The sequence below is a fragment of the Alnus glutinosa genome, chromosome 12, assembly GCF_958979055.1.
Source record: "Alnus glutinosa chromosome 12, dhAlnGlut1.1, whole genome shotgun sequence".
NCBI classification, from domain to species: Eukaryota; Viridiplantae; Streptophyta; class Magnoliopsida; order Fagales; family Betulaceae; genus Alnus; species Alnus glutinosa.
In genome coordinates this window covers 14,103,541-14,122,802 of record NC_084897.1, presented here as the reverse complement: position 1 = coordinate 14,122,802, position 19,262 = coordinate 14,103,541, and the positions used below count along the sequence as shown (strand labels likewise).

The window sequence follows — 19,262 nt, the reverse complement described above, 5'->3', positions numbered from 1 at the left end:
AGTTTTATTTATATTCAAAAATATCAAACCAACAATATTAGACATTTCTGCTAATTTTCTATTAATGCTTTAATAATCAAAATCCAAGTTTTATTCTTGCTATTCGTTTTCTTTACACTTCTTTTCATTTTAAACTACATGTATGGGAATAAATATTTGAACTTGTTTTAATTTGATTTAACATGTTCGGTAATGTACTAGTGTATAACTTTTAGTATGATATATTATTTTACATGCGTTTTTTAACCTATAATGAAAAGTACGATAGAAATTCATTTAAATTTTGAAATTAAATTATAATGAAGAATCCCGCGCAGAGCGCGGATTTTGTGCTAGGTCAAGTAGAATAGCAGTCAAGCTCAAGGACTTATCATTATTCAAGGCTTTTACCACCTTAAAAACCTCATCTTCATCAAACGCCCTCTTCAACCAATTAGCCTTAACCTCACCAATGAAGTTAGAATAAAGGCCATCCAATTTTGATCACCAACTAAACTGATTGGTATACTTTTTCAATCATAGAATTACACAATGTGTTATCTAATCTCATAATGATATGTGAAAACTAAGCCATTAACCATCAAAGATTCAATGGAATTATTTCTTCTGTTCGAGTTGGTCATTTGATGAAAAGATTTTGTGCACTTTTTACCCTCTCTAAGCCACAACGCCATGATCTCTCCCTCCAACTCATTTCCTTCATTAGAGTAAACCTCTCCAAGTCAATAATAGATTTAGCCTTCCTCACTTTCTACTCATCACATAAAGCTCTCTTCTTCCAAAAGATCAAGATCTCAAAGTTCATCCAAAAGAAACTTTTTCAGGATAGAAGTTAATTTTCTCATGTCTTTGTTCTTCTCCACACTTCCTGCACCAGTTTGTATACTAGTTTAGAAGTTAGAATCTTTTCTACAACTTTGTTACTGTATAAGATACTATGGATTGAATTTCACCTATATGGTGTAAAGAAGGTTTCAAGAATGAGAAGATTATGTCTCATTGTATAACCCACAAGTTAAATAGACCTTCAGTGGACCAAGAAAAAAAAAAGTTATTCAAAGAAAAATCTGTTTTAAATGGTGCGTACATATAGCATACAAATAGCATAAAATCATAACCAATCTAATTTTTTTTTTTTTTTAAACAAAATGAACTATGCATCTTCATTAATCAGAAAAATGAGAATTTGATCCCAAAAAGTAAAGATCTAAGGACATACAACTTCCCTACGAAGTTACGAACAATATTAGAGATACTCCTAAGAATATCCTACAGCCAACACAAATTAGTCTTAGTACAGGCAGCCTCTTTAGCAAGACTATGAGCTGCCGAATTTGCTTCTCTAAGTACAAAAATAAAAGTGCAAGATCGTAAATGGTGCATACATATAGCATAAAATCATGACCAATCTAATATATATTTATTTTTTAAAAAAAACAAAATGAACTCTGCATCTTCATTAATCAGAAAAAAGAGAATTTGATCCCAAAAAGCAAGGATCTAGGGACATACAGCTTCCCTAAAAATAATACTAGAGATACTCCTAGGAATATCCTCCAGCCAACACAAATCAGCCTTAGTACAAGCAGCCTCTTTAACAAGACTATGGGCTGCCGAATTTGCTTCTCTAGGTACAAAAATAAAAGTGCAAGATCGTAAACATTGCTTCTCCAAGTGAATACTTTCAAGAGAATGTCCAGTTCTAGAGAGAAAAGGCGGGGCAGAATTAATATCTGAAATAACTTGAGTTGTATCTCCTTCAAAAATGGCATCAAGAAATCCAACCTCCTTGCTGAACTAGACAGCCCCCAGTGCAGCTATTGTTTCTGCAATTTTGGCGTCCACCCTCAGAGGATGAGTAAGACTTCTAGCCCCCAAAAATTGTCCCATGCAGTCCCAAGCAATGAAACCGAAACCAATACACCCCTCCTGTTTGTTTATAGCAATGTCCCAATTAATTTTTATGAAACAAGTTTGGGGAGGGCGCCATACAATATTCGCTTTACTAGAAACCGTTCCTGCCAAAACCTGTTGCACGAGCTGGTCCACCTGCCTGCAAGCCTTATACTCACTAAAAGACTTGACGGCTGCTGTATATACTTCATCTGGGTGGGCAAAGACCTCTTCAAACACATATTTGCTCCTTCTGAACCAGATTCTACTTGCTACAACTGCCATTAGCTCTATATTCTCCTTGCTGGAACGATGTAAACAATGTTCAAATAGGCCCATGAAATTCAGAACCTCCCAACTACACTTCTAGTTGACCAATCTGAAGTTAGGAAATTCCAAATGTTTGCTTCTCTCACTTTAGACTTCATCTGAATGGCTAATAAATTCATTCACGATAGAATTCAACCTTCTCTTGAGAAAGCAATCAAGCAGATTTCATATACTTTGGGCTTGCATTGTGAGGCATGATCTGATTCTACATTGCCTTCTCTATGGACTCCACCTTTTGCTGGATGTATCAAAGGAACCTTTGATGTTGCTATCTATGGCGATTTTGTTGTTTCTGTAGCAGTTATTAGTGATGAAAATGTAATATTATTCTAGCAGTTACTCAAAAGTTGACTTCTTCTGATGCACTTCTTGGAGAAGCTTTTGCTGCTCTTTCGACTTTTCAGTTGGCTGCATCTTCTAGTTGTGGAAATTTATTTTTGGAGGGGATGCTTTACTTGTTATTCTTGCTAGCAACAATCATCCTCTTTTCTCTTCTTGATCTTTTGCTAATTGTATTTCTGATATTAATTTAGTTTTATCTTTCTTTCATAGCTGGAATGCTTTGAAAATGTCTCGTAGTGCCAACTTTCGGGCACATTGTTTAGCTAAGTGAGCCGCTTCTAATCATGTTTTTGAAAGTATTCCCATAGGATCTCCTATATTTTCTTTTATTAGAATAAGAAGTGAGAAAGATCCAACCTTGTAACCCTTTTTCCAAATTTAATTAGAAAAAAAAAAAAAAAAAAAAAAAAGGTTACTGACAACTGCTTACTTTTAATATTTGTTTTAACATCATTGAATCCTATAAGAACAAAAATGCATTTTTAACACATGGTGTTAATGTTCCATCAACATTGGAAAGGATTAAGGGTTTATCTTTGGTAATGAAGACAGAATACTGGCCAATTCAGTCAGGTTGTTGCAACCAGCCTTGAACACAGTATATTGATGTTGAGTTTCTTTCTTAGAAATTTAAGACATGAAGAAGCAGTGAAGTTGCTTTGCATGACATGTAAAAGAGAGAAATTTGATTCTATTAACAATTTCACAACAATCATCACCCTCTTATTCCTATCTTCTAACAGATCACCAGCCCCCAGAAGTAAATAAAAAAATAAAATAAAATTGGAAGATGTAACAATGGTAAGAATTCAATTATTAGATTCATTATAACTTAGAAATCAAGATGTGTGCTCTTTTGTCGGCTTTGGCTGGTCCGGAGATTGGCGATGTTCATCTATTGGAATGTCAATTCCCATTGAAGAGAGATCTTGAAGCAATAAATCAGTACTCTTGAAATGTAGACCGACAATTCCGAGTTCCATGGCAGCCACTACATTTCTCAACCTGAAATGAAGCTGATTATATGAATTAAATAAGAGAAGAATAAGATTTAATTTCATGTCCAATGACTCTCGTGTGATGGGAAGCATTAGCAGTACCACTCAACACTGCTTGCATTTGCCCATTGGTACAAATTAGGAGAGGCAAAACGATAGCAAATATATTTAAAGGGTGAACTTTTCCAGGCATGAAAATATGATCTCATCACAAAAAGAGTCCAATATTAAGAAAACAAAAGAACACAACCTGTCGTCGATGAAGATACAGTTTGCTGGATCAACTTTAAGATGGCTCAAAACTTCCAAATAAAAATCAGGATCAGGCTTCCTCTTTCCTAAAACATAAAAACTTCCAGGTCATTCTTTGCTAGTAATGACAATGTACATATCGTAGTGTCCTACTCTTCTGATATTAACATTTAAACAAGGGGATTGATTTATTTGATAAAATGGAACATGGATTTATAAGATGTTCTTACTTGGACAAGAAAGAGAAAGTAATAAGCACCAAATGCTATCTAGGTACCAGAAGAAAGAAGGCAACATAAATTCCTTTCCCTAGTATGTTTTTTCTTAGTAATTTTTCTTTCCTTCTTTTTTCATAAGTAAAGCTAGCCACATTGCTCTGAACTTTAACAGCCCACTGGACAAAATGAGAAACCAAGAAAGATGTAAAGAGTGAAAAACAATTTTCTCCATTGTAACATTCAGAAGATAACGAAATTCATCTCAAGCTATAATCTTACATAAATTTACTCACTTTTGGAAGCAACTATTTTGCTAAACCGAGATCTTGTCCATGCATAAAATATGCCTTTAAGTCCATACAAAAATTAGACAAAATCATGCTTGGTACGCGAAATATCTATTTTATTAGGAAAAATGAATAGCTATTCAGTATAGCTATTCTTATTCCCCAATTTGATGACAACACATATGCTCTCATTTGAAGTGAACCAAAATTACTAAAATATTCACTTTTTTTTTAAAAATAAAAATAAAAACTTAAAACTGGATGCATTTTGTGGGTGGCCGACCACCCCAAGACACCCACAACAGAACCCTCAGGGGTGGTCTTGGGCCTTGGCCACCCCCAGAGCTTTAGTTTTTTATTTTTATTTTTTTAAAAAAAAAATTGGGTTTGAAAAAATTGTCTTTTTTTTTGGAGAACATAGTTTATTCCTTTAGGAATGGCTATTCCTCTCATTTTTTAGAAGAATGGCTATTCCAAGGCATAATGTGAGACCAAACAAAGGAATTCTAGGGGCAGGAGGCTATTCCGTATACCAAACGTGTGTAATACACTCTGTAGACTACAAACTCTTAAGTTAATTCAACCTGATATATTGATAATAGATGAACACTCATGCATTCACACACCTCTGAAGCCCATACAAATACAAGCACGCGCACACGCACACAACGAGAGTCTGAACCATTAAACATACCAATTATACATGAACAAAAAGTCCAAGATAAATATCTTGAAATTTTTAGCTTGTCCTCAATCATTTTGTACCTACAAAACCAAATTTCTATAAACGATGAGCCACATCAATAGATACAAAATCAATATAGAAAAACCCATGTCTTACCAGATTGGGTAGTTTGTGAAAGCATGAATTTCATAGTTGTTTTGTTTTAAAGCATGAAGCAATTCTTCAACACCTTCTATGTAGGAATATCCTCTTCCCATGCAATTTTTGAGGCCTGTAACAGCATGTTCGAGGAGAGTACATTTTATGTTATTGACATCATAAAAAAGGTAATGATTCTAATACCTATTAAAATATTATATCAAAGCAACCACTTTTATCTAATAATCTGCTTGAAGGGCATGTTGCCAAGGAAAACAGGAGCATACTCTAGGAGCACAACTTTTTACAGTTATTATTATTATCAAATTCAGCTCTCTTTTACACACCAAACTACCTTGGTGTTCATCCTACAATTTTGTTTTCTGATAAGTAAATGCATTTTATTGAAAAGCGCAGAAGACACTAGTCAAGTGTATACAAGAGAAACATCTAACTAGAAGAAGAATAAAGATCAATCAAAACATGAAAGCTAGTAATATTTAAATCAAAGGCATATGTTCAATGGTACAGTCTTTAAGACAAAAATATTTTCATTCCTTCACCGACTATTTGCAGTCTTCAAAACTCTAATCATTTCTCTCACCCCAACCCCCGCCCAAAGACACCATGAGACAAAACTTAACCATCTTCCACATTTTAGCATTCTGAAGCCTATCAAATAGCCCTTTCTAGCAAGAGAAAAGGTTTACTACTCGACTAGGCATAACCGACGCCAACCCTACAAAGTTGAAGATTGTGGTCCAAACAGCACTAGCCATCTCACAATGGAGTAAATGGTGGTCCATCAACTGCTCTTCTTACACATATAGCACCAATCAACCATTATGATATGCCGCTTTCTTAGATTATCCATAGTGAGTATCTTCCCTAAGGCAGCCGACCAAGCAAAGAACACTACTCTCAAAGGAGCTTTACTCCTCCAAGGGAAAGAAGTGCTATCATGGGGAGCAAGAATATTGTAGGAAGATCTAACATCGAACAATCATCTCTTGAAAGGTACCCAACAAAGGTTGTCTTCAGCACCTCATCTCAATCTAAAGGAATACAACAAATTGAAGAACAAGGTAAATACATTCACCTCCCAATCGTGAGTTGCTCTGTGAAAGTTAACATTCCACTAATGAGAATCACTAGAGAACTCCAAATGATCGGCCAAACTGAATAATTTCAGATAAGCTGCCTTCAGGGCTTGATCCCTGCACCACACACCATGTCGGAATCTAATTTTGGAGCCATCACCAACCGCAAATCTAGTATGACTAAAAATCTATCCCCAGCCCCTCCTAATAATTTAATTACAGACCTCCAACCCTCCTTCAGAGATCAAAAAACAAATCTTAGACTAGCTAACCAAGTTGAATTTGAACTCATCCCCAATGTCACCCCACAAAAATTTCCACTGCAACTTCTCTATACAATTGGCAACACTAATATCAGTAGGGAAAAAAGAGACATGAAGTAGGCAAATTGGATAAGGTACTTTTCATCAAGGTAACCCTCCACCCTTAGGCAAATACATCATCTTCCATTTAGCCAGATGGTGCTCTATCTTCTCAATAATGCAATCCCACATAGCTTTGGTCTTGAACGAATCTCCCAACGGAAGGAGTAAATAATTCATAGGTAAAGAAGAAACCCTACAACCCAAGATACTAGCCAAACCTTAAACATTATTGACATTGCCAATAGGGACCAACTTTGATTTAGCCAGATTAATCCTTTTTTTTTATAAGTAAGTTTAGTTTTATTGAAAGCGTAAGGTGCCCCTACGTACACTGGAAGTATACAACAGGAAACACCTAACTAGAAAAGGAAAAAGAAGCAAGAAAATCAGCAAAGCCGATGGATAAAGGGTACAAAAAAGCCATCGACCAGAGATACAGCGTATGGAGAAACAACTCTAACACCTCCTCTAGGGAGCTCTCTAGGTTCTCAAAACACCTAAGGTTTCTTTCTCTCCAAATACACCAAAATAAGCATATAGGCACCATCTTCCATGTTGTAGCGCTCCTTGATCTCCCAAACTTCCACCAACAAGCAACTAGGTCTAGCACACTCCTAGGCATGACCCAAGAAATACCAAAGCGAGAGCAAATGTTGTTCCACAGAGCGGAAGCCACATCACAATGCAAAAGAATATAGTCCACTGATTCCCCATCACGCTTACATAGGCAGCATCTGTCTACAATGATTATGTGCCTCTTCCTGAGATTGTTCAAAGTAAGGATTCTACCTAGAGCTGCAGACCAAGTAAAGAAAGCTGCCCTCGGGGGTGCCTGAGACTGCCACACACTCTTCCAAGGGAACCGAGTTCCTCCAGAACACGTCAAGGAACCAAAATAAGACTTAACCCGAACATACCTTTCTTGGAAGAGACCCAACTAAGGCAATCTGTCCGATCTCTATTCACCCTAGTAGAGTCCAAAACCTGGAAGAAAGAGGTAAAAACATCTACTTCCCAATCATGCGCCTCTCTAACAAAGCTCACATTCCACTGAATGGACCCGCCCAAAATCTCCATATTGTCAGCCACTGACGCATCCTTCACCCGAGCAATGCCAAAGAGATCAGGAAACACCTCTTTCAGAACCGTATCTCCACACCATAAGTCATACCAAAATCTAGTCCTACTTCCATCCCCAACCTCATATCTAAGAAATTTGGAAAACGTCTCCCATCCTTTCCTTATGAACTTCCACAACCCTACTCCAAAAGCCCCTGCAATCTCACGAGAGCACCACCCACCCCACAAACTACCAAACTTGGAGTCCACCGCAACTCTCCACCAAGCATCTCTTTCCATGCCAAAGCGCCATAACCATTTTCCTAACAACACGCGGTTGAACAACACCAAATTCCTAATGCCAAGCCCCCCTTTTGAAATTGAGGTACAAACCTTCGCCCAACTCACCAAATGGTATTTAAATTCTTCTCCCATTCCACCCCAAAGAAAATCTCGTTGAAGCTTCTCAATGCGCGAAGCAATAGACACCGGAATAGGGAACAAAGACATGTAGTAAGTAGGTAAGTTGGAGAGAGTACTCTTGATAAGGGTCACCCTCCCTCCCTTGGAGAGATATAACCTTTTCCAACTAGCCAACCGATTTTCAACCTTCTCGATAACTCCATCCCAAATACAAGTGGACTTGTAGGAAGCCCCCAAAGGAAGACCCAGATACTTCACTGGCAAAGAAGCAACTTCACACCCTAAAATGTCGGCTAACCTGCCCACTTGGACGACATTCCCCACTGGAATAATACTGGATTTGGCCAAGTTGACCTTTAAACCTGAAACAGCCTCAAACAAGAGAAAGAGCCTTCGCAAATACCGCATCTTGGAGGAGCTAGCATCACAGAAAATCAAAGTGTCGTCAGCAAATAAAAGATGCGAAAAAGAAGCATTACCCACTCTGAATCCATCCAACAAACCCCCATTGACCGCCGCTGTAATCATGCGACTCAAAGCCTCCATAACAAACACAAACAAAAGGGGAGACAAAGGATCCCCTTGCCTCAAGCCACGAGTGCTACTGAAAAAGCCGTTGGGCGAGCCATTAACCAGCGCCGAAAACTTCGCAGAAGAAATGCATCGAGCTATCCACGAACACCATTTACCCCGAAGCCGCACCTCCTCAACACATACAAGATAAAATCCCAATTAACATGATCATAAGCTTTTTCCAAGTCCATTTTGCACATGACGCCCGGCTCCCTTGATCTAGATCGACTATCAAGGCATTCATTAGCAATAAAGATTGGATAGAGAATCTGCCTCCCCTTTGATGAAAGCACTCTGGGATTTGGAAATGACCTTTCCCAGAACCGACTTCAATCTGTTAGCCAAAACTTTAGCAATAATCTTGTAGATACCTCCCACAAGGCTTATGGGCCGGAAATCTTTGAGAGAGATAGCACCAGGAATCTTAGGAATAAGCGCAATAAAAGAAACATTCAGACTCTTCTCAAACACTTCTCTAGCATGAAAGTTAGAAAATACCTTCATAATGTCCAAGCGCAAAACCTCCCAACAAGCTTGGAAGAAAGCCATAGTAAAGCCATCAGGACCCGGCGCTTTGTCACCATTCATAGCGAACACTACCTTCCTAACCTCTTCCTCCTCAAAGGCTCTCTCCAACCAACTTGCTTCTGACTCTAGAATAGCATCAAAGGAAAGATCATCCAACCGAGACCTCCAACTGTGCTTCTCAGAGAAGATCTTGATAGTACTGAACTACATGCTCACCTATCTCAGCCGGATCAGAAGAAATAGAATCTCCAATCAAAAGGGATTCAATAGAGTTGTACCTTCTGTTTGAATTGGCTATAGAATGGAAGAATTTAGTACATTTATCTCCTTCTTTTAACCACATCACCCTGGACTTTTGCCTCCAACTAACCTCCTCCAAAAGAGAGCAACTCTCTATCTCACTGACAATCTCTAACTTCTTTAGGAGTTCCCCCTCAACCAAAGCCCTACTACCTTCAATAGTATCAAACATCTGAAGCTCCTCGAAAAGCTTTCTCTTGTTTCTCTCTACATTACCAAAAACCTCTACATTCCATATCTTCAAATTTTGTTTGAGAGCCTTTAGCTTACAAGCTAACACAAAACTAGGAGAGCCATGAAAAGAGTAGGAGTCCCACCACTATTTCACCAACCCCACAAAACCATCCACCTTAAGCCACATATTCTCAAACTTAAACGGCCTATTTCTTGTAGAAGAGTGAGCACAGTCGAGAAGAATAGGAAAATGGTCAGAGTAAAGGCAAGGAAGCCTCTTCTGAGAAGCCACAAGAAATCTAGCTTCCCAATCAGGAGAAACAAGAAATCAATCAATCCTGGACCCAACGGGAGGACCACAGGAGAACGACCAAGTATAAGAACCTCCAGCGAGAGGAAAATCCATAAGACCCTAATCAGAGATAAAATCACAAAAATCCCTCATGGCAGACACACTACCATCTCCAGATCTTTCGCTAGGGAACCTAGTAATATTGAAATCACCCCCTATACACCAAGGCATACTCCACCAACTAAGGATCCCAGCCAACTCATCCCAAAGACCCCTCCGATCGATCCTGAAGTTCGGACCATACACTCCCGCAAAACCCCACTCAAAATGATCTGCAACATTCCTAAAGGAAACTGCAAGTGTGAAAGCCCCCCGCACACATCTACCTTTTCCACCACCCTCTTATCCCACATGATCAGGATACCCCCTGAAGCCCCACTAGAATACAAACAACACCAATCCACATGATTGCACCCCCATAAGCTACGCACAAACCTTCTAGACGGATCTTTAACTTTTGTTTCTTGGAGGCAAATAATATCCACCTTCTAATCTCTGAGCAAGTTGCATATCCTTAGGCGTTTGCGCCTATTATTCAGCCCCCTCACGTTCCAAGAGAGAATCTTGGGCTTCATGGCACTACTGCAAGCCCCCTTGCCCTCCTTTTACCGCGATTCGAGCAAGAACCTTTGGCATCATAGTTAATAGAACTCTCCAAGTTCTTGATCTCCCTCTTACCCTTCGTGCATCCGTCTCCAATGCCCTACTATGAAACTGCTTCGAAGCATAAGAACAAACAACGCAAGTTATGAAGATGCTCTGGATTTTCCCCATAAAAAAATCAAAGTATTGTTTACGAACAAAAGATGGGAAATTTTGAAGTCACCCACATTTCTAGGCCCCACTGAAAATCCTGATCAGAGACTAATAACAATTTAGGCTTCATTAAGAACTGAGAACCTCCTTTCCTTTCATTTCCTTTGCCACTGCTTGAACTCTCTCCTTTTTAACTCCCTACTGCCACCTTTTTTACCAAGTTTAGAAGTAGAAGTCGACACCCTCATGACTACGGCTCGCTTCAATAATTATCAAAACAACCATAAACTACTCCTCATAACCCACACATGAAACCCCCACAACACAATGGATTTCCTTTACTCTTTGCAAAACCCAATCTGAGTACTCTAAACCTGAGCAACCAAAGTTTTTCAACACACTCGGGGGATTATGAGCTAAGGGGAGTGCAAACCAAGCCTTCCTCTCTATTGAAAAGTAACACATCCCTGCACAGTGTTGGGTCATACTCAAACTGCCTGTTACCGCTTACCACCATCACAACCCATCTCCATCCCAACCAATTCAGACAGAGCAGATCCTTCCACGTTATTACCAGTAACACTGACCTCCCACCCAAAACCCGATGAACAGCAGGGGACAGATGGCTCAAAGATCAGTGAAGGATTATACTCCCCTTTTTAACAGCAAGAGCACACTTAGAAGATCAAGGTCTGCTACTGCACCAACAGGCCCTAAGATGTTAGGATCAGTACCCAGGTTGACTGACTGACCATAGCACCACCAAATGACTCCACACCATTGGAATACACCGTTCAGCCAATGTAGTGTCCGCGCCTATAGCTTCCAAGGGAGGTTGAGCAGATGGTTGTGGGAGAGCTTCCATGTGCAACCGATCAGCCATCGTAGTATCCACGCCTATAGCGTCAGAGGGAGAATGAGCAGATGGTTGCGGGAGAGAGTCCATATGCGATATCTGAAGCAATTTGAAAGCCCACTTAAGGCAGTGCATCACCTGCGGCAAGCTCTGTGAAGCTCGCCTTGCTCCCCTCCATGATGAACAGCAACCGTGGAGCAGCACCAAAAATAACTGGCAAGCTCTGGGTCATTAACCCTATTTATGATAGTATGAAAAACTATACATTGTAATCCACTAACCTAATTTGCAGCTTTGAATGAAGAGAGGAACAATCAAACTTTGGTGTAGAGTTACCTATTCTTGAGTTAAACTCCTTATTTCCAAGATCTTTGGATAATTGGGCTACAACTTTTTGGGCATAAGCGGGTACAAACTAAGATCAGGTGTCCATATATAGTTTTCCATATTTGTATAAATCCATATACGTTACTTCTTGTACTAAATTCCATACAGAAAGCATGAAAATATATTACTAGTAAAGACGCCCTAAATATGCAGCATTGCTCTAGTCACATTAGTCTTGTGAATCTGCTCTCCATCATAAAGAAAGCAAAATAAAGAATTTGATGCAACAAAAAGAAAACAACAAACCAATATCGTGGTGGCAAGCTAGACAAGACTACTTCTGCACATTTCCTAAGGATTTTCTTTCTTTTCCACTTTCAGTAAGAAATTAGAATTTTGATATGAGATCATGTTCTAAATCTAGCAAAATTCCCAAAAATCATAGGGTGAATGCACCGTAGTTTCTAACACAAACATATTGACACTTACAAGAACAAAGGTAAGAATAAGAAATTCTCACCAACCTTTCAAGTCAAAAGATCTTCCATCTTTAAAGAATATTCTGGCCAGCTCCACCTACAAGAAAAGTAGCCACATGTAACACAAAAATTGACATGAGATATGTAGAAAAACCAATAATATGTCTAGAAGATCAAAGAAATGTAATCACCCCCCCCCCCCCCCACCCCTCCCCCCCAAGACACACACACACACCAACCAAAGGGGGGTGGGGGAAGGAAAGCTCTGATATATCTAAAGATTTCTTTTCCATGAACACCCCACCACTGTAAGGTGGGTGACATGGAACAGGTATGCAACTAAATCTGGTGTGAAGAGACTTGAGTGGCCAGATCCACTCACAAGATGTGGCTCTAGATAAAAGCGTCTGTCACTTATTCCACAAATAGGTCAAAATATGCTTTAACATGGACTCGTAGTGCATATTTAAATAATTTAAATGTGTTATAGGAACATTAATCCACTAGCACTCTTCTTAGAATTATTACAACATCATCACATATACAGCCAGGGTTACGATAGATAATTTTTCAGTGGCTTACTGATGCAGATAAGGTGGCTAATGACTAATTAATCCATAACCATAGAAAACCAAGAGAAAATTTATGTCTGAAAGGAAAATATCAGCATAGTGTCAATGTGAGGATACCTTAACCCCAAATTCATACAAGCCTTGTGCCTAATTAGTTAAAGAATTACTCTAAGCCTTGCAAGGCTGGGATTTGATGGTCTTGATTGTTAGGCTGGGGCTGAGCATGCTTGCAGCATAAGACTTTTAACTTATTAGTAATTTTTTTTAACAATAAAAAAATTGAATAAAAAATCATCTATGCACATTTAGGTGAAGAAAAAGTAGCACCATAATCTTGATAATCTTGAAGTAAGAGGAGAAGCTTAATCTAGCCAGATAATCATTGCTTTCTAAAAAGCATTCAAATTAAATGTGCAACTATCTGGGTCCTCCTAATTTTATTTAATAATAAATAAGATGAAGAACTCCTGAAAATCATGTTTCTCAAAGAGACATCATGTTCTAGGAAGTTTCTCAACTCGTCATTCTCTTGCTCTTTAAAATCAGTTTGTTGCGAAATTCATTTTCAAAACTTTTTTCTAAATTATTTAAGAAAACAGTTGCCCATGTGTGCTTAAAGTGTAGATGTCAGGTCAATATGCTTACTTTCTCAGACTAATGGCTTGAATCTTTATTTCTCCCTCATGTACGCATTGCATAATATCCCGAAGACAAAAATTAATAAGAAAATTTTGAAAGAAAAAGAACATGAGAATTTCACTCACCAATTCAAAGTCACAAGCTTCTTTTTTTCCCTCAATACAAGCCCCTTAGACAACCATATAGTGGTCCACTCAATTTGTCCATGTTCAAACTTGAATTAATGATCTTTTGTAGATCCTACCTTAATTTCTTTTTTTTTTTAAAAAAAGAAAAAAAAGAAAAAAAAATAGTAAAACGCTCAAAAAATAAAAAGTTTAAATTCCTGCCATGCAATCAAAGAGAATCCAAGGATCCATAGAAATAAAATTCCCGATTCTTTTCTTTTAGAATTTAGTAGAGGCACTCAGAGCCTATATGCACACTGAGATTTATTCTCTCTCATTTTTGTTTTTAAATTATGTAATAGTTTAAAGCTGTTTCCACTACTAACAGAATTCTTAGGTCGTAAAAATCTTTAAAAAGATAACTCTACACCAGTCACAAGTTCCAACTGTACCTCATCAATCCTCCCCTTTTCGAACTCACTCCATGCAGTTGGGTGCTTGCATTCTATCAGTTCCTTCAACGACATTCTGAGCATAAAATCTGAATTTGATTATATAAGTACTGGTATAAAACAAAGTAAACTACAGAGTTTATAAGAATTAAGTGAAAACTGAATTATCAGAGAAATAAAAATAGTATTTCTAACTTGAATCAAGAGTGTGACAACAATTATATGTCAGGTTGATTAAAAATATTCTTAGACCTCCATAATGACTCTATGGCATCCATAACTCCTTAAATGAGTTACAACAAGTAATAGCCATATACATGAGCCAAGTAAAAAAATTTATGATAAGATTTATTTTATTTATCATTGTGATTATTATTTTGGGTGATTACTGTTTGTATTATTATCATTAACAGTCATACTTATGCTTTTAATAACCATTAAAATCATTTTTTTCTTATTTATTATTTAATTATGATAGTTCATTATTCCTTATCATTAGAGGGATACTTGCATAAAACTTTATTCCTATGAGGCCCTCTCGATATTTATTTAATTGCTTATGCAACTAGATTTTGCTCTGTAAATTTCTGGTATTAAGACACAAACCTTATCAAAATTTGATTGGGTTGCCATTAATGTGTGACATGTCAAGTATGTGTATGCCGAATCTCATGTCAAAATGATATCGTTTGACCCTAGTTATTTATTTTTTGATAAGTAAACGAAATTTACGAAAGCTATGCGGTGACCCTATTTATTAATTTACAAATGCTGTCTACCAGGCAATTCATGCACAGATTGTAGTTAAAACTCTGTAATAAATAGATTCAATGTACTGACTTTGGAAGCCCAAGATGGTTAGAATAAGAGTTAACTTCCATGGCTTTAATTAGTTTCAAAGTAAATGATCCTTAGGATAGTTATTGTCCTATTTCAGGGGTAGATTCGAGTTTGCCACCTTGCAGCGGTTTTAGTAAATTCTAGAAATATCATTTGTTAATGAAAATTTTATGGTAACTACTGTATATGCAGTAGTTCATTCCTGTAAAAGTACAAGTGATTTGAAGACCTCTAAAGAGTCCAAATAATTTTATGGATTTTCATATGGATATTTGTTCGAATGTGAACTACTTCTGTAAATTTTATTATGGCCTGACTCTATTGTTTATTACCTGAAAGAAGGGAATAAAACTTGTTGTCCATTTTTTTTTTTTTTTTTTGTGGTAATTTTCTGATGTCCTTGAATGATGTAATGTAAAATGTTTTGAGAATGTCCATACTTTAGAATGAGCATAGATTGTTTGATGTGCATAAATGCGTTTGGACCCTCTTTAGGTGGGTCTAGAAGTTTGAGTTGTGTGAGAATTTAGGTTTATGAGTTATGTATTTAACTTTCTGGTGATTTTGGAATTTTCTTCTTCTTTTATAAGTAAATCAATCTCAATAGAAAGCGTAGAGGAGCGCAACCCAAGTACACAAGAAGTATAAATGAGAGACCCCCAATTAGGATCGTTTCCAAAAAGCTAAACTCTTCACTAGGAGCAATTCCTCAACAGTGTCTAACAACCAGCAACTATCACTTCTACCCAAAAAAATGGAGCAGGTAAAACCTCTGCAATTCTCACGAATCCTCAGACCAATCCTCAGACCCGTTGATCCCCCCCCTCCACTGCCAACTCAAAGAGCTTGGATTCCACATTGCACCACCTTAAGAACCCCATGAGGAAGAAGATGCCAGAAAAGCAACAGGGAAAATGATGGGCGTCAAGACGTGCCCTCACGTGCCACCGAGAGAGAGAGAGAGAGATGAAATGTTGTAATGATGAACACAATTTCCCTATATTAGACGGAGTTCAACAAAGACTACAACCAAATATTAATCAGAAGAAGTGATATTATTCAATTAACATGATACCCACACGCAAGCACATCTTTAAAAATGTAGGTGCAACTAGGAAAGTAAGGGACAAAAAAAAAAAAAAATCCACTTCTATGGTACTCCAACAAGCTAAGTGTAGTATCTAGATATCAGCCCTATCAATTCTTACTAGGACCAACATAAAAGCCTGGATCTACACCAAGGGACTCAAAATATCACAGAACATGATAATACAACTAAATAAAGCGCAAAAGCCAAATATTGAAGAACAAGATATGAGACAATCCATCAATGTTTAAAGAAGCCATTTGATGAGTTTGAGCCAAATCCATCAATGTTTCTAGTTTCAATTCTACCAAGACAAAAACATTTGTGCCAACTGCATAAGTGCTCTATACTTCTAATTTTCTTCTTCTCTTGTTCTGTTACTTTCTTTTCAATAACTGTAACATTTTCCACAGTTGACATGTTCTAGAGTCCTTTTCGACCATTCCATCGGCCACTAGCCTCCTGAAGATGACTTCAAACAATAAAACTTGGCAATACCATTGCAAGACAATGAGAGCATCATGAAACCTAGAAAAAAGGCTTAAGCCACTGTTCCATCAACTATGACAAGCCTAAAGTCAGGCAAGTGAATGAATTTGAATTCTTTATAAGCTTCTGATAAAGTTTCTTTCATTCACCACAAAACATATTCAAGCTTATGGACACTTCAATGTCGTATCTCAAACCATAGAACCTGTCACTACTACTGTTATTATCCATTTCAAGGAATAGCATATCCGGGAAAAGAAGAAGACCCTTTTGAAAAAATACAAGTAAAACAAAAACAAAATCACGTTTTCCCTGTGTATTTAAAAGCAAACTGAAACTCTAACATACTGACTTTCAATTAGGCCACTTTCCTCATACAAATTCAACGCATTCTCAAAGAATTTTACACGATAAACAAACCCCACTAACCCTGTTATTGTAAGCCAACCCCAGCAACCCCCTCTTGTATCCCAAAAAAACAAAGTAAAACTTATTGAACTAAACCCAGTGGATTAAACATTAGCATTTCTCAGACCACAAAACATTGTATGAGAAACCCATATAGAAACAAAATCATCCAACCCGAGAAAATGGGATCAAAGAGAAAAGAAAAAAAAAAAAAAAAAAAAAGAGTAAACTTGAGTACCCGAAGAAAGCAGGGACGTCGTGGTAAAAAGGGTCGCGAACAATGGTGTCCATGATGTCAAAGAGCAGTATAGGGAGCTTTCTGTTAGTAGTTCCAGATGAGGCATTGGTGTTGAGATTTAGGGACATTTTGGAACGTTTTGGGTATGGGAATGATGGGAATGGAAAGGGTTTTACAGGAAAGGAGGAGATAGATGGCGCTCTACATGTAAGAGCCATTAACAAAAATGGTCACCGTTGTTTGCGTTGTACACTTGTACTTGCAGATGAAGTTTTTTCGACAATTCTTATGGATATAGTTGACAGTTACAAACATTGAGGATTTTTTTTTTTTTTTTTTTTTTTTGGGGGGGTGTTTTCTATTATTTTCAATTGAATAAGACATCATTGTCCCATTATATTATGTGATATTGCCAATTTATTATTGATTTTTTTTTTTCTTAACAATGACTAATATAAGAGTAGTTTGGTAATACTAAGAGCACTAGCAACAAACACCCAAACATTTTCTCTAAATTTAGGGAATAAAACTACTTTTTATTTTTCTATAAAAGAACATTTTACAATAGATTCTTTTATCTTTCTATATATCAATTAAATATTCTTTTTTTACTTTTATTTTATTCTTTTTCTCTCTTTCCCACTTTTTGTCATTTAGCTCTACCTAACTCATTTCCAACCTTCTTCAAAAAAAAAAAAAAAAAACTCATTTCCAACCATTCATAGCTTTGTTTTTAAGTTTATAAAATTATTCAATGATCATTTAATGGCTAGCTTAAATTTTGGATGAAAGGTAGTGGACACAATTAATTTTTGGCCGGCAATAGCTATTCCCTAAATTTTATCAAATTTTGCATTAAATTTTTGGGAGGCAATGACTATGAGGTAAATGTTGTCAAAACTTGTATTAAATATTTGGAAGGCAACGACTATAAAGTAAATGTTGTCAAAGTTTGCATTAAATTAATTACTGGCAACGGCTATGATGTAGGACAAGGATCCTCTCTTGTTCATTTGAACCAGAGGGGATCCCGTTAGTATATTTTTAGGGTAAACTTGTCCATTTACATTTTTATGTACAAGTTTGCAATATGAAAACTCCACAGAATTTAGAAACGCAAAATAATAGAGTGTAACATGGATGGCTCAGAGCATCCCTTATGAGCTCTCTATTTCAAATTTTTTACCAAAATTTGGTTAAAAACTCAAAAAAGTTCACTTTAACAAACTCTCTATTATTTCTCTATTTTGGCTTTAGTCAAAATTTTACTCCAAATTTGGCTCACAAATTTCATGAGCTATTGAATATTTAATCATTTTTCTCTCATTTCACTCAACTTTTCACTTTTCCTCTCTTCTCATTTGTTAGGAGTGGTTGCTTAAAACTAATAAAAAATTAATATTTAGTTGAAATAGAGAAATATTTGGAGAGTTTGATGTAAGAAGTTTGCTAAAAGTAGTAGTTAAAATAACAAAACTAGATTTTTTAGCTAAAATTTGGAAAAATTTGAAGAGCTCACTAGGGATGCTCTAATTTATATATATTATTAACAGTGACATGTGTCGTTATTTTATTTATGCTCACGTGGCACACTAACGGAATCCGTAATAGATTTTGACTGCAATAAATGATTTAGTTTTATAAGTGTATATTTTTAATATATTGATATTTTTTTAGTAAGAGTGACACATGCCATCATTTTGTTGGTGTTGACGTTGACACTAACAGAATCCATCAAGTATTTTGACGGAATCTAACTACAATAACTAAATTGTTATTTTTTGCCTACCTTGAAGACCTTTGAATTATTTTTTATTTTGCAGTGAGAGATTTGTAATTTAGACAAAACACATGAATTGATTTTGCATTTTTTTTTTTTTTTTTTAGTTTTTAAAAGATAGGGGTATTATAGGAATATTTCGACAAAAGTAGCATTTTTGGCACACTTTGGTAGTTTGATGGGTCACATTAGTGCACTTTAAAAATTCAGGGAGC

At 36.8% G+C, this 19,262-nt stretch overlaps 1 protein-coding gene across 2 annotated transcripts; it reads right to left on the bottom strand.

Moving 5' to 3' along the window:
* Positions 1 to 3,122: 3,122 nt before the first annotated feature.
* On the bottom strand, positions 3,123 to 17,532 carry LOC133851840 (flavin mononucleotide hydrolase 1, chloroplatic). 2 transcript variants are annotated; one of them, XM_062288434.1, is made up of 7 exons: positions 17,268 to 17,532; positions 14,206 to 14,281; positions 12,481 to 12,532; positions 5,162 to 5,276; positions 5,015 to 5,085; positions 3,814 to 3,901; positions 3,123 to 3,570 (listed from the first exon to the last, which is right to left on the bottom strand). In XM_062288434.1, the coding sequence occupies exons 1-7, from the start codon at positions 17,483 to 17,485 to the stop codon at positions 3,405 to 3,407; spliced, it is 786 nt and encodes a 261-aa protein (XP_062144418.1). In that variant the 5' UTR covers positions 17,486 to 17,532; the 3' UTR covers positions 3,123 to 3,404. The 2 variants fall into 2 exon arrangements, with proteins under 2 accessions (XP_062144418.1, XP_062144419.1); XM_062288435.1 differs by having other exon boundaries at positions 3,524 to 3,570; positions 4,947 to 5,085.
* Positions 17,533 to 19,262: the final 1,730 nt, after the last annotated feature.